General features: G+C 34.1%; 1 protein-coding gene across 7 annotated transcripts; it reads right to left on the bottom strand.

Annotated features, from left to right (window-relative positions):
* Positions 1-271: 271 nt before the first annotated feature.
* On the bottom strand, positions 272-26,356 carry LOC134254930 (disintegrin and metalloproteinase domain-containing protein 10-like). 7 transcript variants are annotated; one of them, XM_062737455.1, is made up of 19 exons: positions 26,218-26,356; positions 24,941-25,079; positions 24,222-24,343; positions 22,266-22,452; positions 19,329-19,434; positions 18,876-19,055; positions 16,752-16,901; positions 16,177-16,372; positions 14,636-14,808; positions 13,897-14,095; positions 13,258-13,429; positions 12,917-13,018; positions 12,123-12,207; positions 10,169-10,301; positions 9,634-9,759; positions 7,524-7,663; positions 7,177-7,353; positions 6,380-6,409; positions 272-2,904 (listed from the first exon to the last, which is right to left on the bottom strand). In XM_062737455.1, the coding sequence occupies exons 1-19, from the start codon at positions 26,273-26,275 to the stop codon at positions 2,788-2,790; spliced, it is 2,592 nt and encodes an 863-aa protein (XP_062593439.1). In that variant the 5' UTR covers positions 26,276-26,356; the 3' UTR covers positions 272-2,787. The 7 variants fall into 7 exon arrangements, with proteins under 7 accessions (XP_062593439.1, XP_062593440.1, XP_062593441.1 ...); XM_062737456.1 differs by lacking the exon at positions 6,380-6,409; XM_062737457.1 differs by lacking the exons at positions 24,222-24,343; positions 24,941-25,079; positions 26,218-26,356 and adding an exon at positions 23,440-23,480.

The raw sequence follows: 26,356 nt of genomic DNA on the forward strand, positions 1-26,356 counted from the left end.
AAAAATGCCATTAATTTTTCTCTAATTCATAATTATCTCCCCTTGGAAAAGGGCGTGGCCCTTCATTTGAACAAACTTGAATCCCCTTTACCCAAGGATGCTTTGTGGCAAGTTTGGTTGAAATTGGCCCAGCGGTTCTTGAGAAGAAGTCGAAAATGTGAAAAGTTTACGGACAGACAGACAGACAGACAGACGGACAGACGGACAAAATGTGATCAGAAAAGCTCACTTGAGCATTCGGCTCAGGTGAGCTAACAAAAAAGAAGAGGTATATCATACATATAAATTTATTGATGCATAAATAACACGAATCAGCATTGACTGACAATATTTCTAGAGATTAAGGTATGACATAGAGTCTGTCATTATTAACTGACTGTATGGAATCAGACAAGGTTTCGTTTACATATAAGATGGTTCTGGTAAAAATTTTCTAGTATCTCCATCTACGATATATTTCTGTACTTAAAGAAAAGATCAAATTTTATGCACTTATTATACCAATTAAAATTCAGCACCAAACTCATAAAAAAGACAAAAATTTAGTATGCATGAAAAACAATCCATTTTCAAGTTTGTTGTGGTACATGTACGATAACAAAAGTCTTTTAATTAAAAAATGCTTAGACTCATGATTTCTACAATTTAATATAATGCATGACTTGTCAGAAATGTTTGATATTGTGCAAAACATTATGGTTGAAAGGTGTTGTATGTGTGCATTTTTATTTCATTGAAAATATTGAAATACATATTGTAAAAAAAAAAACAATCGCAGTATATCGTCATTCAAAATCCCTATCCCAAACGAAAGAAAAAAAAGTTTAAAAAAAAAAAACTTTGAGTGAGATTCAACTTGTAAAATAACAGGCTGAGAATGATTTAAGTTTGACAAAACTATTATCATTGCTACGGCTTCCTACAGACTGGGGCTCAATTTAAAGTTTAAGTTAAAGTTTAAGGTACATTGATACTCTGATAAGAGAGATAACTCTAAATGACATAAATGTCTATTATTCCTTTATAGATTTGCAAAGTTGAACTGTCTTTATGTCCAATTTTTGCCCCGCAAGCTATGCTATAATTGTTTATATTTTATTTATAAGATATATTTTTTGAAGCAACATTTTATATGAATGAGCAGGGGGTTTATGAACCTTAAGAAAAATTAAATAAACCGTATTAGCAAATAATTGTTGATTATTTATGTTCTATTTGAACTTACCTTAGAACTTTAAATCTAAACTTTAATAAAAAACGTGGCAAAGTAATGCTCAATTTATAACAGCGAGGGTAAAAATACATGAATTTAAGGACAGATGCACCAGAGCAAACAAAATCACATTTTAAAGAATACACATACATTTGTACAGTACAATACAAAAAGTTATGAAGTAGTGGGTGTTTCTGGGATACACATAGATTTGTACAGTACATAACAAAAGTTATAAAGTAGTGAGGGTTTCTGGGGACTGAAGTTTTAAAGTCATTCATGTTAAAGTATAAATTACACATCCGTTATATAAACAATGAATACCAAGGATAACGAATGCTCTGCATATTCATAATACAAACATTGGTTAGACATTGTTAGGACATTAATAACTTACAGAACATGATAAACAATTGTGTCTTATTATGAAAATGAATCACGCTGATGTATATAAGCAGTAGGTTTTGGACATGGAATCAACAAAATTTTATATAAATGTCCCTACTTTTGTTGAAGCTTTTTTTTAAATTTAAATCTACTTTCAAATTTTAAATCATAATTATACAGTATCTTTGATGAATAATTAAATAAATTACTAAAATTGACATGTTCTGTACAACCAAACTATTCTACCGGTAACTCTCATGGTAGCAATGGTACTTGCGTAAAAACTATTTTAATGTAATGGAAATTTAATTTATATGATGAAATATGACCAGTGACTCACATTGACTCACATTGTTACAGAAACCATTTTTACCACATAAAAGATAAAAACAAAAATCAAAACAGAAGGAAAAATAACCAAAAAAACCCATCTTACATTAAAGTTTAAAAACTGTTATAATAATGCAAATCAGGAGATATGTTGTATAAAGAAACACAGTTTATAAATAGTACTCAGACTGTCTATAAATAGTAGACTGTCTATAAATAGTACTCAGTCTATAAATAGTATTCAGACTGTCTATAAATAGTACTCAGTTACTTGCACCAAGTCAACAAAGTTTGAAACATGGTAACAAAAGCTTAATGTATTACAACATCACAAGGTACAAGAACATCATCAATTCTGATAATTAAATATATATATATAAGCTGTAAGCATACAAAAAAGAGAAATTTGATCAACAATGCAAGTCAACAAATGCAATAGAAAAAAAAAATTAAATAGACGCTTTTTAAGCACGTCTTGAATTTTATCATGATTTTCGAGCTGCTCTAATTCCTTGTAAGCATAAATTAGCGAGTCTTTCAATATTCCTGATCTACAACTACAGCAGTTATCTATTCTTTTGTAGCATTTAAAGGCAAATATTAAAAGTAAGTAGTTTATTTATAACTAATTTACATTGAATTTTCATTTCAACTCACAATACGTATGTACAGTCACTTTTATAGACTTCAATAGTACATATTCATACATGAAGTAACCATTCAATTAATTTCATTAGAAAATACATACATGTACATTGAGTAAATACATTAAAAAATGGAATCATCAATCAAATGATACGTAAACTATGTATAAAATAAAATAACATGACTAAATAAAACTTAAATCCACACTTTGTTCAAACCTTCCTCATTTCTAAGTTATTGTATCTCCCGCCTTTGGCCCCGCCCCCTTTCCGATGCCCCTGTGGGGGGCCCCCGTGAGCTGAGTATGGTGGAGGGGGTCCCGAAGGGCCCTACAAGAAATAAAAACAACAATGAAACACCCGGCAGAGGGAGCTTGTAAGAGAAAAAGTCAATGTATCATGTAGTTCTAGTTTATATGAGTTCCAATATATACTGTAAAATCGCATAATTATATGGGGTCAAATTTTCCTGGTTTGAGAAAATATATTGGTTCGTCAGTATTTATTATTAAGGATGGAGAATATTTAAGTACTAATATATGAGGAAAAAACATTTCATGGTGCACAGAAATTCATGGGTCTCTTTTTACCTCAAAAAACCACAAAATCTAAACCCCCACTTGAATGAGCTATTTAACACTGAATATAATCTACAATGAACAATTAAATAATGTGAGCAAATCAAAAGTAAAAAAAAAATATAATTAATTTGTATGTTTCACCAAGAGAAGACCAAAAAATATGACAAAAAGAATAAGCTGTTGAAATACATGTACCAAAAATCATATTCATGATGAAATATGTTACCCCCCCCCCTTTTTTTTAAAAATAAATTTAATGTAATTAAAAATGAAGCTGATAAAATGGTCAACTTAGATTCAGAAATTGTTTCCATTAACTTAAATTGATGTCTATTAACTTTTTATGGAATGATTTAAAGGAAATAAATTGAGTTTGTAAGTCCTATTTTCTAGAAAGAAGATAGTGCCTCTCAAAATAGTTTAATTAAGCAAAGATCGTTGACAGTTCTACCAGGAATCGAATTGAGAAATAGAATCCCTGACATTTGTTGATAAATACAAGTATAATAACATTTGTAACCCGAAACTGCTATTAAATTCACAATCAGATATTATAGCTTAATTTTTTAGATATGATATCTAAAATTTTAAACCATCATTCAGCAAATATATAAAATACATTTAAGTTATAAAATTACGTAAGTTTTTGTGTATCTATATATGGAGTTCTTCTTCTAAAAGAGACCAATACAGTCTAAAAAAATGTCCACAACCACCCATCCCTCCAGATCTTAACCAATGTTCTGATAAAACCTCACAAAATGCAAACTACCGATGAAATAAATAGAATTCTACCCAATAATAAAAAAAAACCTGGACATATCCTATCCAACACTATATATAGTATAGCATACAGGGAGTTTATAAATTCCTGGTTGAACCTCAGTTTTCCCGCCACCCGCTTACTGTTACTAAGCACCCTAATGTTATATAAAGCTGATTGCTTGTATTTACCGAGAAACCTAAAACTTGGAGGTTGTGGTTGGCGGCTTATAAATAAATAATTCAAACAAAATAATTATTATTAATTTTCTATTTTTATTGACCAAATATACAATCACTACTTAAGCGTAAGCAAATATAAAAACTTAATGTAATTGCCATTTGAAAATGGAACTTTGGAGGGGGGGGGATGAAAATTCTGTAAGCCTACTAGTAACTACTAATGAATTATATATTTTCGGTATATCTGGTCAAGTTTAGACAATTCTTACTGAAAATGAAAGTACTATTGACTTTTTATCAGTCAAAGTTTTCAATGACTGGAAAAAATTAGTTAAGACTATAAATCAATCAAATTAAAATTAGATGTAAGATTCTCTGGTATACTCGCTTCACTTATATCTAACATCCTATAGAGGGTCACGGCAGAGGTCATGATAGAGGTCAAGAGAGAAGTCACAATGGAGGTCAAGGCAGAGGTCAAGACAAAGGTCAAGGGAACAACAGTAAAGTTATTCATGTTAACTGCTTCAACAAATATAAGATGAATTTGCAGGCAACACTTTGATTGGTTCATAGAATTTGACCTCTGATCTGACCTTCTATGGGATTCTGAAATATGTTTGAGTTGCGAGTATGAGAGCGGATCTAAAATCTACTTTAATTTGATTGATTTAAAATGGTCTAAATAGAACACAAACAACAGAGGTAGCGGCACTGATATAAAGTCAGAAGAGGGACAGGGAGAAGTCAACAGTACCAAAGGTTTCCATGATTACCAGGTCAACAGTATGAGAGGTTACCATGGTTACCAGATCAACAGTACACAACTTTACCATGGTTATCAAAGTGCAATGTGAAGCGTGCTGAGCTGTGATCTATTTTAAAGCTCCCTTTCACTATCTTAAATCAATACTAATGATATCTCACTGTGAATCATAAGAAATAATCAAAACATAAGTTTTCCATGATTAAAATTATTATAAATTTTAATTGGTTCTCAGTTAATTATGAAAGTATTATTTTTTTAGGACATCCAGTTACTTGGAGGTGTTACCGGTCAACAGGGGATGCTCACTCCTCCTATGCACTTGATCCCACCTCTAGGAATTTCTAGGAGTCTGTGATTTATGCCTTTTTTTCAAAATTTGTCATGTTTGTAGATTTTTTTTCTTTAAATCAAGTGTCCGTTATCTTTGTTTTTTACAGAAACTGTCATGGTAGGCATTAATTTACATAAGTTATCACAAAGTACCAGTAAACCAATTCAATGCCATTCGAGCAACCAATTTCGCATGCTCTATGCATGATTTCTATGGAAACTTACCTATTAGTATGTAATTATACATTCTCCATATTAAAACAACCATTAAACCATAATACTGTTCACAAATTCAAAATTACAAATATGAGAGCAGAGCAACTTGTTTTTCAAATCAAATACCCGGTGTATAAATTCTGCTGCCTTTATGACTAGCGTCGCCAGGGAATGCAAGGATTTAAAACAAAGACAAATAATGCGTCCATAACCAAACACAGTATATTGACATCAAGGTCTAGTGACGCCAGGGAGATGATAACGTTTGGGTAGGGCTTCAAGTCTACTTGAAATAAGCTTCAACTCTACTAACAATAAGCTTCAAGTCTACTTAAATTTTGCTTCAGTTATAACTGAGATAAGCCTAACTAGTAAAGGAATATAGAATTTGAGCAATGCGCAATTGTTTGAATTATCAGAACAGAGAAAAATGAAGGAAGGAAACTGTTCCAAAAAAAGCTTTTGCTTGTATTTTTCATTGACACAGGAAAAAATAAATTCCATATAGTAAAATTTATATAGATGCTCGAATTATTATAAGCTGCTTAAATAGGATGAAAACATAGAAAGCATTAAATTCTTACACTACAAGGGTAACTGAAAAATCATGTTCTTAAGGAACTAACACAAAATAAGTAACAATAAATAACACTGGTCAGAATGGATCTCCTTGTGGCGTGCCAGAATTCAGTGAAAAGTCTCTGATTAAGTAAACAACACAGAATCCAACAAAACCAGGGTTAATGAGAGCTTACAAAGATTCTACGTATCTACACGTGTTACACTTAGATTACACATGAATGCATTACGCTTCTCTACCTGTGTTTAACATAATCAAAATACACATGGATGCATTAGGCTTTCTCTACCGGTGTTACTTTTAATTAAAATACACATGTATGGCGCCACTACTGGTTACAGTGGGGGTTATCAACACAGAATTTGCCTTTGTTTATATACTTACACTTAATAAATATCCTTGAGCTTCTGGATTCTAAAAGATATTGACATGCTATCATCTCAGTTGATAAAGTAATACTTAATATGGTTTCTTTTGTTTACATCAAGTTTCCGTTTGTATTTAAGTCTTATTAGAATGTGGAAGGGGATTTCCCCTCGTTCTTTAAGTATATCTTTAAGCTTCTAAATCAGTAATATACCTTATAGCCCCCTTAACTTCATTCTATGTTAGGTTAAAGAAATTCCACTAAGTATTTTTTTAGCTTGTCAGATTATTCTTGTAACCTGCACTCCCCAAATGAATAGTTTTTTTTTTCTTACCATATCAGTGGAAATTTTAGCTAGACACAAATTTTTTGTTCCTTAAAAAATTGTATCTTACTTTTAGCGAGAAGTAACTTTAGCGATATTAAAAGCTCACTAAATAAGCTATCACAACTAAAAACGCAATTTATTTTTAGGGTTATTCAATATATGAGATCTCGGCACCCTCGTTCATGATGCCAAAATTAGAATCCTCCCATAAAAAGTACTCTGCTTGACATATTTCAGATGTTTTCAGAAGTTGCCTCCCCCCTTTGGCACTTTTTCCTACAGGTTTAACTTACATGTATATTCACAACTCTCAAAGCAAAAGCTATTCTAACTGCAAAAGTTATAAACTTGTATTGCTATCTATTTTTTATTTACCCTAAACAAATATTGGAATGTTAGTAACCAGACACACTGACAGGTATTAAGATATCGTTACGGTAACAACAGGATTCATCCCGCCCACCTATCCCAGCATTCCTTGCTTACCTGAGCTCTGTATTGTTGGTCGGGTTGTCGCCGTCTGCGCCGGAGCGTGTCTGTCAGTTTTACAGCTGGTTTGGCGTTAGGATTAGAGCTCGGCGTATGGATGGCACAGAATTTTATAAATAGACCCATAAATAAAATCAGACCAATGGCCATCAGCATCACAGCCCACCAGTATTCCTATAGACAAAACAGACATGTTGTAAATAAATCAGTCCACCAGTACTTTACAAATATTCCTGTAAATAATGTCAACTTAACATGCTTAATACAATTAAAAACTGCGCTGTACTTAATAAGATCCAGGGATTTTTCAATTGTGTATTTATTGACTGTCAGCCTATACTTACAATTATCCAGTTTTTGATGTTGGTGAGCGTTTCTTCACTAAATATTAGATTTTTAAGTCTTTGTAGTGGTCCCTCATTGTCAACTCCTCGACAACGTGAAAATACGTCACAGTAACCCTGGTAATTATTACACGGTGAACCTGAAACATAATAAGCAATTATTTCTTATTCTGTACACAGTAAAATATACTTAAAATGAGCTTGTCACCCCTAACCCTTATCTGAAGGAATTAAAATAATTGGAATTTTTCAGAGTCCAAGGAGCATAACTCTGTCAAAAATGGCTCAAGCCTACCCAAAACAAACCCTGACCTAGATATTCTTATAATAAACCAGTATACCAAATTTCTTTTCAGCATGTGTAACCTCTGCAAAGAGAATGTATGGAAACTATTGGTGTACCAACAGACAGACTGACAGAAAGTTGCCATGCAATTTGCCCACCCTTCTACACTGGGGACATAAAAACATATGTACCATTTCTTCACTATTACCAGTACTGTATGCAAGAAAATTCCACCTTCCATTGATTGAATTTTCCTGTCAGTAGATTTATTTTAACATGAACCTTTTAAAGGTTTGTGTCACTTCTGTGTAATTTACATAGTTACAAGCTGGTAGCTTTACTGTGAAAGCACTAATTTTTATGGGGGTTACCTTTTCATTGTTTTCGAGGTAATGATAGACCCACGAACTTACGACCAACACAAAATGTAAAATTCTGTATGCATTATTATGCATAACAGTTTCCAACCACGAATTCAAATCCCCACCAATCAATATACTGTACACATGGAAATTTTTGCCCCCATTTTATTTTCGCCCCTTTCACCCTACTATCATTTTGGCGAATTTCAAACAGGGCAAATTCAAAGAATACAGTATAATTTCTTAAACAAAACTATGACTGGGCTAATTTAAAACAGGGCAAAATTGTTTGCAAGTGTGAAAGGGCGAAAATAAGATGGGGAGAAAATAACCCTGTATATACTTTGTTTCTCAAACCTTGAAAATTTGACCCAGTGATTGGGATAAGCACGCGCCCTGCGCCATAGTCCCATTAAATTTCAAAATGTCACATTAAAATTAAAATCGCTGCGCCACCGTGGCGCATATATAATCATGCACTACATACTTTTAAACTTTGAGCTTTCCCCCAAGCGCTTGTAGTACTTCCCAAAACAATCACTGTCAATTTAAGCTTGATAAAATAGTATTTAATGTCGTTCAATTAAAGCGTTCTTATGACTTTCTTTTCTCCAGTATCTAATCAAACAGTAACGTGTTTTCTGATTGGCTAATGCGCACGAAATAAACTGGTGTCTGGCGTGCAGCATGCTGCCTAAGAAAATACCTCATACTGATAAAAAGGCAGACTTTTCTTAATTTTTAACAATCCTAACAAACAGAATTGAAGTAATTCTGTAGAAAATGACCCGGAAGAAGTATAACATGCTGACAGAACGAATGGAGATGAATCTTGCGGTAAGACTGATGTAGTCTCGGCGGAAAAACCAAACAAAAATTTAACATGAATCTGAGGGAAGCGGTATTGATCTAAACCAGGCTTTCATTCATTTTAAAGATGTCAAACATCGGAGACAAAAAATAAAAAATTGAAATTAATTTGCAGTGATTATTTATTTTTTGACAATTGTGAATTTAAATATACTAATTTTGTATCTTTTAATGTTGTCATTCTATAATTTGACAATTTCAATTAAGTCAAGTCAACTGAAATTCTAACAGCAAGTTCGTAACTAGGAAATGTCCCATTAAAAAGTCTGTTTGGCGCATTGAATTTTGAAATGTCACATTGACACTGACTTGGAGTGCGCCATTGTCACATTTACTCCCTAGCTTATCCCAATCACTGTGACCCCTAGTGTTTTCCCTTTATTTCAATGTAAAGAATTATAGATCAATTGTAACAGGCTAGGGGCTGAGGTTTATGAACAGAATCTCTATGGATGTTACCACAAATCTTTATTCCAAAGCGGCATTTTTGTCAGTTGAAGTGGTCAATTTTGCCGGTAATCGGTTCTTATAGGGAAAACACTGTCCCCACGAAAACATGTGACTTTACAGTATGTGTTGATACACTATATACCTGCTGGTAGCTTCACGCCCCCAGACGATCCTTTATTTCTGTTGACTTCATCCAACAGCGCCTTAAATTCTGGAGCCTGATCTAAATTCTGATTGGATGCAAAACATGTTGTGCTATTGGACTTTCCTGCAAAATATTACAACAAGTTATTTAAAGATAAGAAATTGTCACGAAAGGAACAATAGATTGAGGGGTCTTGATATTTTCAAAAAATGTTAAACTCAGTCCATCATACCAATAGACTGGACCCTTATCACAAAACATACTACAAACTAGATAACATTGTGTAAACTACGTACAGTATATGACCTGCCTTTCTTGCTACACTCAAGGTTACAGTCAGTATAACAAATTTACTACAGACTAGGGAACACTGTGTAAAGTAAACGTAGTAGTTACAGTCAGTATAACAAATTTATTACAGACTAGGGAACACTGTGTAAAGTAAACGTAGTTTATGAACTGACTTTCTAGTACTGTTAATTCTCAGGCAACCTAACCCTAACTGAGGCTTTAATAACATTGTGTAACTTACTACAGGCTAGGTAACAGAGTTCCTCCTTCTGTTGTACCGTCAGGTCCCCCTCCTTTGTAATAAAACATTCCTCCCATTCTCTCTGTCGACCTGTAGTACTGTTAATTCTCAAACACAGGGACCCAGAACAGAACTGGAAAAGAAAACAGATATGTAACAGGAAAGGAGAAAATGTATGGCTGGACTGAGAATCGAACCTAGGACCCCTGCATCATTCTTTGTATGTAAAGATATATATTTAATGGTTTGGGCCGTGGGTATCAACCATGATAGCTCAGTCAGGTGCTCTGCCAACTGAGCTATCCAGGCCAATATCCATGGCCCAAACCATTAAAGATATATCTTTATATACAAACTATTAAGGAAAAGTCGCATGGTTAAGAATATCTGCTCTAGAGTAACAAAGTAAATCATTGGACGGCTCAAATCCACTGCGGGACGCAGAGACCGTTCCTTTGGATGAGACCTTATAAACCAAGGTCCCGTGTTGCAGTAGGTGCTGGCACGGAAAAGATCCAACCTTCCTTGCTCAGGGGCCCTGAGTGCCAAAAAAAGGTTGAAATTTACAACTCTCCACTGGCAAGTGGTGGCAACTCCACATGAATGAAAAAGAGGGATGTCAAAGAGCGTGCAAACATTGTAACAAACATCAGGAGAAAATCTTAAGATATATATATAACATACAAAGTTATAGAAAACAAGAAATCTGTGAGCCAATGCTCACTAGTAATACCCCCGCTCTGATGTAAATAAGCACTATCATGTTAATACACACAAGTTCAATTACAGGCAGATGAACAGAAAAATATGAAGTTGACATCAGATTCATATCAAAATTAATCCCACCATATGACATGCCTAAACAAAGAGTGTAATAAAATTTGAAGTATCTGCTATGAATAGGTAATGAAAAAACTGCAAAGAAAATTTGTTATTTATGAAACAGACAGATGCACAGACAAACAGGAAGTTGAAATCCAATTTAAAAAAAATGCATCCCACCATATGGCATGCCTTAGAGAAGATTGTGTTAAAATTTAAAGCATCTACAATGAGAAGTTGCAGAGAAAACTGCGAATAAAATTTGTTATGTATGAAACAGACAGATGCACAGACAAACAGGAAGTTGACATCAGATTTGTGCGAAAATGTATCCCACCATATGGCATGCATGAGAGAATATTGTGTTAAAATTTCAAGCATCTAGGATGAGTAGTTGCTGAGTAAACTACGACGAAAAATTGTTATGTATGAAACAGACAGACGCACCGACAAACAGGAAGTTGACATCAGATTTGTGCGAAAATGTATCCCACCATATGGCATGTCTCAGAGAATATTGTGTTAAAATTTCAAACATCTACGATGAGTAGTTGCTGAGAAAACTGTGACGAAAATTTGTAATGTATGAAACGGACAGACACACAGACAAACAGGAAGTTGACATTAGATTTAAGCCAAAATGTATCCCACCATATGGCATGTCTCAGAGAATATTGTGTTAGAATTTCAAGCATCTACGATGAGTAGTTGCTGAGAAAACTGTGACGAAAATTTGTGATGTATGAAACGGACAGACGCACAGACAAACAGGAAGTTGACATCGGATTTGTGCGAAAATGTATCCCACGATATGGCATACCACAGAGAATATTGTGTTAAAATTTCAAGCATCTAGGATGAGTAGTTGCTGAGAAAACTGTGACGAAAATTTGTTTCGGACGGACACACAGACAGACGGACGGACATACAGACGGACGGACAGACGGACAGACACACAAGGGTAAAACAGTATACCCCCCTCTCCTTCGGAGCGGGGGTATTAAAACCTTTATAGACCCTTTTCTAAGACATTTACAACTTCTCCATGTACTTGAGTTCAAAATAAAAATACAATCTAAAAAATGAAAACCACCTAAATTTAAACTAAAATAATTTTAGAATTATTACTTACCCCCTGAACACACACTTGAGAGTTGTCGTTACACAGAGTGAGTTCTGGTTCCCTCACCGAATCAGGGCATGTTGCTTTAGTCCCAGTGATTAAGAGTTAAAGAAAATCTTATCTCTAAAATAGACTGCTAAATATTTACATAATACATTTGTCTTTTCTTACATGACAATACAAATTTAATTGACATTCAATTTTCAATGACATGCAGTTGGTCACATGATTAAAAGAAAACCGCAAAAAGACATTGGAAAGTCTTGATTGTGACGTCATATGACATCGTATATTTCTGTTATGTTGCACTGCAACAAAGTCTAAAAAGTGCATTTTTTCTTTGTTATGTGATAAGATATGAAAATATAAATATAAAAAATAAAATATCATTTTCAGATTTTCATTGGGATAATCATATGACTTGGAAGTTTGTTATGTAATCTACGCTTCTATAGCACCTTTGATCATGTGACCAACTTCATACCATTTCCAAATGAAACTTTAAAATGATATCTTATTTCTTAAGTGAATAGAGTAAGAACTGTAGATTTCTTATTTTTCACAAGTATTAATTATCACGAATGGACTCTTCAATGTCAAATCATAGGAAGAATAATTTGCAAATGGAAGGTTTGTCAAGAGATTTTACATAGATTTCAGCACCATGAAAATAAAGGCGAGTAATTCTATTTCGCATGTGGTGCCTGTCATGAAATAACTCAAAAATAAATTCCACGCATTTATTTAGGAATCGACATTAGTGCACTTCATCATTAGGTATTGTACACAGAAAAAAAGGATATTCGCATTGTTGGGCCCTCATACAGTCTGTCTTGGCTCGACACTCCAGGGAATTCTGCGCTACATAAGCACACTCAGAATTACAGCAGGGACCCTGGGATGGACTACAAATTAAACAAAACAAAACCAATTCTTCAGTTCAAGAAAACACTGTCACTTCATGTGTTACCAGCAGCAGTATTTTGGATTCGGTATATGTACGTTACTTGCAGAAATATTTTTAACCGATGGCTGGGTTGTTTTAGGATACATGTGTGGTTTGTTACCTGCATACATATTTTTAATTGTTGAAGATTTTGGATTTTGAAGGTAAAGGTGTGTATACGTTTCTATATTACGTTACCTGCATACATATTTCTGACCAGCTTGGTTGGTTTTGAGTGTACAGGCGTCAGTGTTAGAGGTCCCCGTCCTCCGTGGATTACAACATTTATCAGTACAGTCCGTATCATAACCACAGTCACACTCCTCGCCCTCCTCTACGATACCATTACCACAGAACGCCATGTTGGACTCTGTAAGATATAACACTAATATTACCACAGAACGCCATGTTGGACTCTGTAAGATATAACACTAATATTACCACAGAACGCCATGTTGGACTCTGTAAGATATAACACTAATATTACCACAGAACGCCATGTTGGACTCTGTAACATATAAACAAGAGAAATTGTCTGTGTACTGCACATTAATTTTTTGTACTAAATTTGTGCATCCCTCTGTAATGCATCACATCACAAATGTAAACATCAACTATCAAATCAATTTGAAAACCTATTGAGCATCTTGGTATGTGTGTACATACATGTAAAGCCTATCATGTGTGAGGCAGTTGACCATTTCAGTACTTGTGTACTTACGTGTAAGAAAGTTGACAATTTCAGTACTTGTGTACTTACATGTTAGGCAGTTGACCATTTGGTACGTGTGTACTTATGTGTTCAGCAGTTGACCATTTTGGTAAGTGTGTACTTACGTGTTAGGCAGTTGACCTTGCCACTCCGCTGGTTGATGACCGCATCAAGGACATATGTGATGTTGTCACGGCTACACGGGGAGAAGTCATCATTGTTCCCCAGATTTCCCTGGGTGGCGCTGGCGAACATGATGTAATTCCCCTGACTGGATGACGGCTGGGACGTACCATAGGGGGCGCAGTACTGACCATCATCATGCTGAGGAAATAAAAAATATATGTTGCTGAAGATGTTGCTTGAACTAACATACTATATAGGAAGATTTGCTTGGTCTGTTCATTAAAAGAATGGAACTGGTGCATTGAAACATTTCATTTCGAAGAACATTATAGATAACCAAGATTTTAAAGGTCCCAAAGTTAAAATATTCTTCTTTCACTTTGGATCTTTCCGGGTTACAACTTCTTCCACGAATCGTTAAAATTTGTGAGTCTGAGATTTATAGTAACTGCTTGTTTGTTTACATATCAAATTAAAAATGACACATTACATGAAAATTTGGCATTGTCTTACTGTCAAAGCAAATAAACATCCATTTTTTTCAAAACATGACTTGTTGCTGTCCTAGAATTTAACAAGAGTTACCTCTCTTACATCACAAGCTATCATTTGGTGCACTTTTTAAAAACAATTTTCTCAAAATTCTAATATAATGCATTAAATTATTAATGGAGCCACGCATTTATTAAGCAGTTAGTGCATTCGCTAATCACTTTATTGTAGTTATGCTACTCTTACCGGAGATCCAAAGTTATGCCCCACTTCGTGAGCGAACGTGAGCTGTGAGACCCGCGGAGCCACGCGTTTGTTGTAGTTGATGATGGTGACGATTCCCGTGTTTAGACTTTTCCTGATTTGCTGGTTCCCCTCCGTGTAGGATTTGTATTTCTCACATATCCCCCCTGCTGATGCTAAAAATAAACATCATCACGGATAATTTAATTTCGATGAAATAAATTTGATTCAAAACTGTGCATGAAATATAAGCATTTCAAGTTATGAAAACATTAAAAAAGAGGTGCAGATGGAGAATTCCACTTTGGCATTACTTTAGAGTGAGGTTTAAATAATAGAATGGCAGTCACTTGCAGAAAACAAGACCTTTTCTTGGTTGTGTCAGGTGGATTTTCACTACATACAACAAAAACTTTTTCTTCTAATACATGTATTTTTTAATTCATGGTTTATGAATTGTTTACGGTAGAAGCACAAATTTTCGTGTGGGTAATATTCCGTTGATTTGTCATCTAAAATAGTTTTGTTGGAATTTTGTTGGAATTTAATTTCGCTGTTTTGAAGCTACCCCTTTTCAATATATAGTCATATAAAAATTTTGTGTAGGATTTAATTTTGTTTATAATTGTTAACAATGAAATAAACCAACTTTAATCCCCCACAAATATTTCTGCTTTTACAGTATAATTATAATTTACAAATACTATGTTTTGGTAGAAAAAAAAAGAAGAGTTTAAGGATAGGGCATAATGTATAATAAATGAAATTTAAATCGTTCACTTGATTGATTATTTGTGAAATATGAACGCGATGAATATTCCAAAATTTTAAAACCTACTTGATTATTCAGAAGATATGAATATTCAAAAAGAATAATGGTTTACTTGATTGACTATACATGAGATAAGAATGTCTCAAAATTTTACAGTTTACTTCATTGATTATTCATGAGATGCATATTCAAATATTTTATGAATTAAGTGGTTGATTATTCATGATATAATGAATATTCAAAATTTTGTGGGTTATATGCATACTCGCAATAATAACGAAAACAATAAATATATTCTATCTGAATCTTAATAAAGAACATCTTCTTAATAAGATATTATTGTCATCACGTGCACATAATAAATAAGCAAGTACAACTTTACAATCTAAGAAATTCAAAAATTCCAGACTCTATATTGTGAATGTTAAAAATACTTACCGGCTGAAAAATAAATCTAATTTTCAAAAAAGTTTACTAAAAAAAAATCTATGCAATTCACAACATTTTTTCCGTCTACAAGCAAAATAATTTCAGGGAAAGGCAACTTTTCATGTTCAGCAATGAACAATCCTTTCAAGCTTGTACATAAAAAAAACTTGGGATTCCAAAATCACTGTAGTTTACATATCAATCTATACATTATTGTACAAAGTTTATAAACCAAGGCCAGGCCCAGGGTACCATGTGAGAAGTCGTGATACGTGAAGATGTAGGCCAGAAAGAATACGTCGTGATTGGTCAGTAAATATTAACATTATATAACATATCTTACCTGAAGATGATCCCACCCAGGCCAGACCTAGGGTACCGTGGGAGAAGTCACGATACGTGAAGATATACGCCAGACAGAATGAGTCGTGATTGGTCAGCGAATTCAGGTTCAGGAAGTTACTGACGTCAATGTTGGGTTGACAGAACGCCGTCTTCTCCAAAACATTCCCACACTTCTCTGTCTCGTCCGTCATAATCTGTAACAGAGATCACTTGCCTTGTCTTTAAGATCTAAACATTGATATTTACATTTACAATCCTAAGAAACTTAAAATTCTAAAAACCTGTTTGGAAATTTGAAAATTTAGATTTTTGAAATAACATATCAATTTCCAATATACCAAAGCAGTTTGAGTTTTTGAAATTTAGAAATTCGAACTAATATATTAACAATCCAAAGTTCAAAATAATTTTAGAGTTTTGAATTGTTATGTTTTACATGTACTTAACAGCATACCTCACTACCTTGGAGAGGTCAATACCGGTACACAAGTGCTTGTCGGATGTTCATCCTAAAAATCAGTGGTTTGCAGCTAAAAGGAGAAAAGACTTGACACTGGTGTGTGATGTACTTACTGTGGTTCTCTGAATTTGGAACTGGACGCCCTGAAAACACGGCGACTGTCCATTGAGGGGCGAGAATTTGGTCTGGCCGTAAATATCGTTAATAGCAGCAACATGGCTGGCAAAGAAGGAGAGAATTTCATCTCGGGCTGCGATCTCATTCTGAAATTAGATTCTCACCTCATAGTCAAACAGTCTAAACTTAAAAATATCATATTTCAATATTATACAATTATAGCCTTTTGATGAGGTCAATCCCTCGATATATAGACCTTAGAGAAAGCATATCGACCGAGCACGAAGTGCGAGGTTGATATGCTTTCTCTAAGGTCTATATATCGAGGGATTGTACCGAATCAAAAGGCTACAATTGTTTTATTATTTTTTATCTGTTAATAAGAAGTGTCTTAAAATCCTTCTTTATAATACCCAGTACCTTCTCATACAAGGCATTGTTATGTCATTGCATTATCACGTCACAGTAATGAACACCAGCTGCAGTATCTGTTTTTAGAAACATCCAGTCTATAAAGACTATTGTGACGTCAGCACTATTGTTGCTTCACAGAAGAACGTTTCCAATTTTAGAAACAGCAGGTTTATAAATTTTAAAAATAGAAACATCGAGTCTGTAACACTTTTTATACTTGATCATGTGATCCAGTTTGAGCCAATCAGATAGTTGGAACAATACAGAAAAATAATAAACTGTAAAATCACATATTTTCAAGGGTCAGATTTTCATGGTTTGAGGAAAATGAATTCGTTCATGAGGATTTGATTTCGTGGTTGAAGAATTGTTCAGTGGTAATATATATGAAAATTAATTTGTGAGTCTCGTACCTTGAAAATTAAACTCCCACAAAAATTAATTATTAAACAGTATTTATCATGTTGAATAAGTGTATGTGCTGAAAATTATAGTTTACATTTATAGTATACTGACAGACAACTGATTATTTTGAACACCGTACAATTAGCTAAATGTATCTTATTTTTACACTGATACTTTATCCAGAAAATTTATTGTGTTTTTTTTCCTAACTTTTCTAACTCTTATGACTTTATCCCAATTCAATTAGAATTAGATGTCAGATCCTCTCACATACTCGCTTTACTACCATCTAACAAAATCCTGTAGAGGGTCGCGTAAGAGGTCAAATTCTATTAACCAATCAAATCATCGTACATTTGAGAGGCCAATTAGTCTGGAGTTGTTCTGAATTTGACTTCTGTAGTGACCCTCTGCGGCAGGTATACAAGCGGATCAAACATCTTATTTTAATTAGATTGGACTAATTATACTGGAAATATATCACACACCTTTTACTGTAGATGTACTTTTTTTGAGGGTGTCAAAATTTTTACAAAAACTATTTCTGTTTAATCCGCAGGTAAAAAATCACGCGGATATCTTAAGATTCTCCTTATATGCCTTACATGTGTCTTAAATGAGATGGGACAAGTTTGTGATTGTGTACATAGTGTAAATTGATAACACACAGAACAAAGTACTTCTACAGTATATTAATTTACCCCATTTAAGTCAGACTTGAACTTGTTGAACAGTATGGGGTCGGACCTCATGTAGTGTATACAGGTGTTGTAACTTACCCCATTTAAGTCAGACTTGAACTTGTTGAACAGTATGGGATCGGACCTCATGTAGTATATACAGGTGTTGTAACTTACCCCATTTAAGTCAGACTTGAACTTGTTGAACAGTATGGGATCGGACCTCATGTAGTGTATACAGGTGTTGTAACTTACCCCATTTAAGTCAGACTTGAACTTGTTGAACAGTATGGGATCGGACCTCATGTAGTGTATACAGGTGTTATAACTTACCCCATTTAAGTCAGACTTGAACTTGTTGAACAGTAATTAAAATATACAGGTGTTGTATACTTCCATTTAAGTCATACTTGAACTTGTTGAACAGTATGGGATCGGAATGTAGTGTATACAGGTGTTTACACTTACCCCATTTAAGTCAGACTTGAACTTGTTGAACAGTATGGGATTGGACCTCATGTAGTGTATACAGGTGTTATAACTTACCATTTAAGTCAGATCTTGAACTTGTTGAACAATAATGATCATACCTATGTAGTGTATACAGGTGTTATAACTTACCCCATTTAAGTCAGACTTGAACTTGTTGAACAGTATGGGATCGGACCTCATGTAGAGAATACAGGTGTTCTGGGACCCGATACTACAGCTGGCCGTCGCTCGACGCTGGCGATTATTGTAGGTGTTACTCTCCGCTGAGTATTTATTGTGTCTGACCGAGTCCTTATAACTAAAATATGACTGAAAAGAAAAGGGGATACATTATCTTCATTGAATCAAGCATTTGAAAAATATTCATCTTCATCATTAAAGGAATAAGTTATTTTAGTTACTTCTCCATGTCATCATGTGATGTAGATATTTATTCTATTTTATTCTATTCAAAGAATACTCACTCTTTTCTGAGGTATATTGACTTCTGCCTCTGACTATTTAATAAACTATTCTATACATAGACTATTTATATTTCTAGTCTATTCTATTTTTAGACTGTTCTATTTATAAACTACTCACTCTTTTCTGTCGTATATTGACCTCCGCCTCCGTTTGACGGACCATCCAGTTTCTATATTTATCAAAAGCACACTGCGCTGCCTCGGAATCTGCCTCACGCTTGTGTCTGCCAAAGAATGTAGATTACATCAAATAAAAATTAACATCCAAATTAGCTCTCATATTCTTTATCTACATTTAAACTCATAGAATGTAGATTACATCAAATAAAAAAATTAACATCCAGATTAGCTTTCATGTCCTTTTCATTCTTTCTTTATTTCCTCTCATTGGAGATTCATGAACATATAAGAATACATATTGAAAAGACAAAAGATAACTTCACATAAGTGCTTTTTATTTACTTGAGATCTCGATACTGATGCTTAGAAAATAATTTCTTTTATTCTTTTTTCTTTCTATTTCTTGAATGATAGACAATTCATGTGTAGGTTTATGATAGTAAAGAAACTGTGCTCGCCCCAACGGTCACACCGTAAAACATATTAGTTACCTATATGTGTCTATATTGAGATGTTAACACAGTGACATGATAGTTACCTATATAGGTCTATATTAAGATGTTAACACAGTTACAGTTACCTATATGGATCTATATTGATGTTAACACAGTGATGATTACCTATATGTGTCTATATTAAGATGTTAACACAGTGATAATTACCTATATGGGTCTACATTGAGATGTTAACACAGTGATAGTTACCTATATGGGTCTACATTGAGATGTTAACACAGTGATAGTTACCTATATGGGTCTATATTGAAATTAGTGTTGGCAATTCGGACGATTTTTAGTAACCGGTTACTCGCTTCATCTTCCGATCGAGTACCCGGTTACTCGGATGATTTTTGGTAAATATATCAATATCTATTATTTATCTTATTCTATACTTATCGGTAGTAGTAATGCACAAATATACTGTCTTGGGACATTATATTTACAATACACAAATACGATATCCATTTTAAAATAAAGAAAATTAATAGGGAATTGGACAAACAAAGACAAATAAATACGTCATCATCGATCACCATTTTACACATTCTTTTACAGCCCCCGCAATATGTCGCAATCAAGGAGAATAATTATTTACATACTCCATAATTAATAGTTAGTATGTGGAGTGTCTAGTAAATCGCTGGTTTCCGAATAATTTAAGCTTAGGTGATTTCACAGATTTTGAATCAGCTGTTCTTTTGTTACAACTCCAAGCTTATTATGTCTGTGGCGGCATCTCGTTAAATTATCAAATGAGGTAATTATACCTCAGGCCTTCAAAAAATATATACCCCAAGCAATCAAAGCTATCAATTATATAAACTGTGAAAACTTATAAAAACAATTTGATTCACTTCAACCATGCACTAGATCAAGTCAAACGGTACCTAAAATTAGGGAAATGAGTAAGTTAGTATACATATATAAATTATAAAACAATCATTTCTATGCCTTTACTATGTAGAATTAATTTTATCCGAGTAACCGAATAGCAGTTTTACTAACCGATACTCGCAACGTTCGACGGTTAACCGGTTAACCGGGTACTCGTTGCCAACACTAATTGAAATGTTAACACAGTGATAGTTACCTATATGGGTCTATATTGAGATGTTAACACAGTGATGATTACCTATATGGGTCTATATTGAAATGTTAACACAGTGATAGTTACCTATATGGGTCTATATTGAGATGTTAACACAGTGATAGTTACCTATATGGGTCTATATTGAGATGTTAAACAGTGATGATTTATAAGACTATATTGAGATGTTAACACAGTTTTACCTATATGGGTCTACATTGAGATGTTAACACAGTGATAGTTACCTATATGGATCTATATTGAGATGTTAACACAGTGACATGATAGTTACCTATATGTGACTATATTAAGATGTTAACACAGTGATAGTTACCTATATGGGTTTATATTGATGTTAACACAGTGATAGTTACCTATATGTGTTTATATTGAGATGTTAACACAGTGATAGTTACCTATATGTGTTTATATTGAGATGTTAACACAGTGATAGTTACCTATATGTGTCTATATTGAGATGTTAACACAGTGGTAGTTACCTATATGTGTCTATATTGAGATGTTAACACAGTGATAGTTACCTATATGTGTCTATATTGAGATGTTAACCCAGTGATAGTTACCTATATGTGTCTATATTGAGATGTTAACACAGTGATAGTTACCTATATGTGTCTATATTGAGATGCTAACACAGTGATAGTTACCTATATGTGTCTACATTGAGATGTTAACACAGTGATAGTTACCTATATGTGTCTACATTGAGATGTTAACACAGTGATAGTTACCTATATGTGTCTATATTGAGATGTTAACACAGTGATAGTTACCTATATGTGTCTATATTGAGATGTTAACACAGTGATAGTTACCTATATGTGTCTATATTGAGATGCTAACACAGGGATAGTTAGGCTAGCTAAATTTGATTCCTTGGTTCTCAGGCCAATTTTTTCCAAAACAAATGCGGGAGGGCGGCATTTTATTTTTCATTTTATTGGCAATAAAGTAGATGAGGGAAGTATTTTTTTTAATTTTAATTTCCGAATTTTCTTTAACATAAAGATAATATTTTTAATCACAGATATACTTTCCATTTCCGGTCAAAATGTCTGCTTTATCCATTGCTTAATAGCGTGTAAACATCTTAGATAATGTCCTCGAATGTATTTTCAAACGAAGTAGCCAAATTCTCATTGTAAATGGTTACCGGAAGTGATATTTTAATACTAAAATACAAAACAAATGAGGTCAGAAATTTTTTTCCCTGATTGGTCTCCGCAATACCAACTTTTTATTTTATCAAACATTACAATAAAACAAGGATAGTCAAAACAGATGCGCGCGGGCCTATATTGAGGTGTTAACACAGTTTTATTGTTACCTATATGGGTCTATATTGAGATGTTCATCCTTATAAATAACAGAATGGTACGGTAATTTCTGTGCTTCGCTGAGGCCGTAGAATCTGTACGCTGGCTCTATGTGGTACAAGGTGTCTCCGGGGACACGGATTGTCCCCCTAAAAATTCCCAGAATGACCGCGCCATGGACATGGCTACCTGGCTCACCTGGAAAAACAAACGGGTGGATCCGAATATTTCACAAAATGTGCAGTGTTACAGACCAATAGAAAGTCTACTATAAAAAGAATGGTAGTAGTGTCAACTCTGATATATCGTAGTTCATACATATTGATTACTGATGAACTAGATGGTAGAAGAATCTCAAACAATTAATACAGTCAGGTAGGAGCGAAAATAACATGGGGCAAAAATAACTCTGTATACAGTATTAAGAAAATTCTGATTTCAAATATATTTAACATGTTTTCTTTGTTGTTTTGCTTCTTTGAAACATTCTACATATGCACCTTTCAGGTTTTGATCACCTCTTCTTCATTTTATTTGGCTAGTATCAGATGCATACACCATTTTCTTTCATTAAGAAGTAATTAATTTAAAAAATCCATAATTTCAGAATGTATTTATCAGATGAATTTCATATTCCTAAGAATTATCTCCCATTGTTTGCGTAATGGTCATTTTCCCACATTATCCTTTGTAAAGTTACCTGTTGATATTTTAAAACTTCAAACGTTATCAGACTTAGTCTATTTTGATCTGTACCTGTATCCCAGAGTATGGGGAAACACAAAAAAAACATAAAAAACCTATCCATACCAATTTTACTTCTCAGATACTGACCCCTAAAGATGGCAAGGTTTACCATGTATACAGAGAAAACGGTGCCTTATGCTGGTTGACCCCAGATTAACCCCGCAAAGGGGAATAACTTTTGAAAATCAATTTGAAAGTCGTCTATTAGATGTAATTTTGAAATTTGATGATGGATTATGAAAAAATTAAAACGGATCAAGGAAATCAATAGCATTTTGTCCTGGAGGAACATTTTTAGATTATCTTGCCTCTAACTGACCCCTCGTATATTATAGACAGATCTACAGACAGACACACCGTTACACTGACCTACCTCTCACTGACCCCTCGTATATTATAGACAGATAAACAGACAGACACACCGTTACACTGACCTACCTCTAACTGACCCCTCGTATATTATAGACAGATCTACAGACAGACACACCGTTACACTGACCTACCTCTCACTGACCCCTCGTATATTATAGACAGATCTACAGACAGACACACCGTCACCTTGACCTACCTCTAACTGACCCCTCGTATATTATACACAGATCTACAGACAGACACACTGTTACACTGACATACCTCTCACTGACCCCTCGTATATTATACACAGATCTACAGACAGACAGACCGTTACACTGACCTACCTCTCACTGACCCCTCGTATATTATACACAGATCTACAGACAGACAAACCGTTACACTGACCTACCTCTCACTGACCCCTCGTATATTATACACAGATCTACAGTTTTAGACAGACCGTTACACTGACCTACCTCTAACTGACCCCTCTTATATTATAGACAGAAATACAGACCGACACACCGTTACACTGACCTAACTCTCACTGACCCCTCGTATATTATAGACAGATAAACAGACAGACACACCGTTACACTGACCTACCTCTCACTGACCCCTCGTATATTATAGACAGATAAACAGACAGACACACCGTTACACTGACCTAACTCTCACTGACCCCTCGTATATTATAGACAGATAAACAGACAGACACACCGTTACACTGACCTACCTCTCACTGACCCCTCGTATATTATAGACAGATAAACAGACAGACACACCGTTACACTGACCTACCTCTCACTGACCCCTCGTATATTATAGACAGATATACAGACAGACAGACCGTTACACTGACATACCTCTCACTGACCCCTCGTATATTATATACAGATCCACAGGGTCCTCCGTTCCATTGTTGTGGGTGGATCTAAAGTTTTCCGTAAATACAGAGGTTGATGGCTTCAAATCTAAATGGAAATCTCTGGAAAAAAGATTAAGAAAACGATAATTACTTGAAAGAGGTGCTGAAGTTTTGGGGGTTATTTTCCTTAAATTTAACATTGATTTAAATACACCAGCAACCTAAACTTGATAGAGAATAATCAGATATTATACTGAAGAAACTAAGTGTAATTACAGATCTGTTTACCCATATTGTTGTCTCTCAGTATTTTTTATTCAATTTTTCCGTGAGATTTGACACTAGACAGTAAGATTTCACTTTCAATGAATTAAATATTTATTAGAAGAAAACAACTGCTTTTATGATTACAAAAACACGGTTTAACAACATGGTCTTTGTCATTCTATAACACAAAGGCATTTTGGCAACCCCGACATCACTTTTGTGTTTGAAATCTTTCTCTTTTTTAGTGATTTAAAAAGCTTGAAACTAAGACAGACCATAACAGAAACTGACTGCTAAAAACCAAATGAAAGTATTTCCGATTTTCCGTATCTTCATGATAGTAAAACATTAGACGTATTTCAAACAAAAATCCATACAAAATATGACGAAATCATATGAGTAGATAGGTGTGTAATTAATAACTGTATCACTAATAACATATAGACATACCTGTTGTGAGCTTTAAATTTCAGCTGTATCTTCTTGTTCTGCGTTGACCTTTTTGACCTCAGATGTTTATTATGTAGATCATGTGTGTCATAACTTAATTCCTCGTAATGTTTAATGTAATCATCCAGCGATCGCAATTCTACAATATCATACACATGATACAGTAATGTTTTATGTAACCATCCAGCAATCGATTAATATCTACATTCGCTGTTTTTCTACTAAGCCAACTGTGAAATTGATTTGAATACCATTTTCGTGTATACTCACCCGTAAAAATATACTCAGAGAAACGTACGCTAATGTGACGTCACAATAAGGTTACAGAGACGTTTGTAAATATAAAATGGTATAGGACACTAAGGACAGTGAGAAATTCAAACATTTTTGTATAGTATTGGTGCTTTTAGACATGTAAAATGTAAATATAAACATGATGAATAATGTTTTTAGTTTTGTGCGAGTTATTGCTGTGTAAACCTTACATGACTTTTACGTAACGTGCTTCGTCAAATATGCCCATTACATGAAAAGTCTGTATAATTTACACACCAATTACTTGACACACAAAACTTTATAACATTTCTTAAATGAAATCATCTAGCAATGGTAAATCTATTTAAAATGAATCCTCTGTCTATTTTAAAACTGTTTCATCTCCAGATTTAACGTGGACATTTAATTTGTCAACTATAAATTTACATAATATTTCTCATGTAAGTCATATACATGTAAACTCAGAATCATGATATACATCATGTTTACATTAATGTATATGATCAATGATGTATCAAATTGGGGCTTTTTATAAGTTATTTGTAAACAATCAGATAATTTAGGCTAGACTGAGGAAATCGGTCTGGATATCAAAGCCAGGTTAAGAGCACCTGACTAGAAATACAGGGGTCTCGGGTTCAATTCCCGGTCCAGCCGTATGTTTTCATTATATATGTATTTATGAATTTTCAATGTATGTCAACTCATTCCTCCTTTCCATACTACATATACAACATTGGTATGTAATGGTATATACACTGCTTTCAGTTATAACTTTATAGCAGATTAAGCCAACCCAAGTTATACTTATTATTAATTATTCCTACATGAACTGTGTATAATTAATGTATAATGTATAATTTATAAGCCTCTATATTCCTGAACCTGAGGCTGAAGTGTTTTCACAAAACATCCGAGCGACACCCGCCCGTCTGTGACGCGAGACACACCCCGCCCGGTGTTATAAATTCTATCAGCTTACACACAGGTCGTGAACTTACCCGCCAAACTCAACCCCAGGTACACAAAGACAAACACAGAAACTTGTACAATCCGCATTGTGTTGTCCACGCCACCCAAAAAAAAGGAAAAAATCAGCAAATTCTCCTCAGACTAAAACTGGACTATGTTAACTTTCCC

The sequence above is a fragment of the Saccostrea cucullata genome, unplaced genomic scaffold (genome assembly GCF_032062105.1).
Source record: "Saccostrea cucullata isolate Sc308-1 unplaced genomic scaffold, CSIRO_AGI_Scuc_v1 ctg4694, whole genome shotgun sequence".
In the NCBI taxonomy this organism is placed as follows: domain Eukaryota; kingdom Metazoa; phylum Mollusca; class Bivalvia; order Ostreida; family Ostreidae; genus Saccostrea; species Saccostrea cuccullata.

Excerpts from the sequence above, each read along its gene's own strand:
- LOC134254930 (XM_062737455.1), bottom strand. The coding sequence starts at position 26,275 with ATGCGGATTGTACAAGTTTCTGTGTTTGTCTTTGTGTACCTGGGGTTG. Across the intron at positions 19,056-19,328 it reads TCAATATACGACAGAAAAGA|TCATATTTTAGTTATAAGGA; the intron begins GTGAGTAGTTTA and ends TTTTCTTTTCAG. Across the intron at positions 12,208-12,916 it reads ATGAGGGCCCAACAATGCGA|TGGGACTAAAGCAACATGCC; the intron begins ATATCCTTTTTT and ends ACTCTTAATCAC.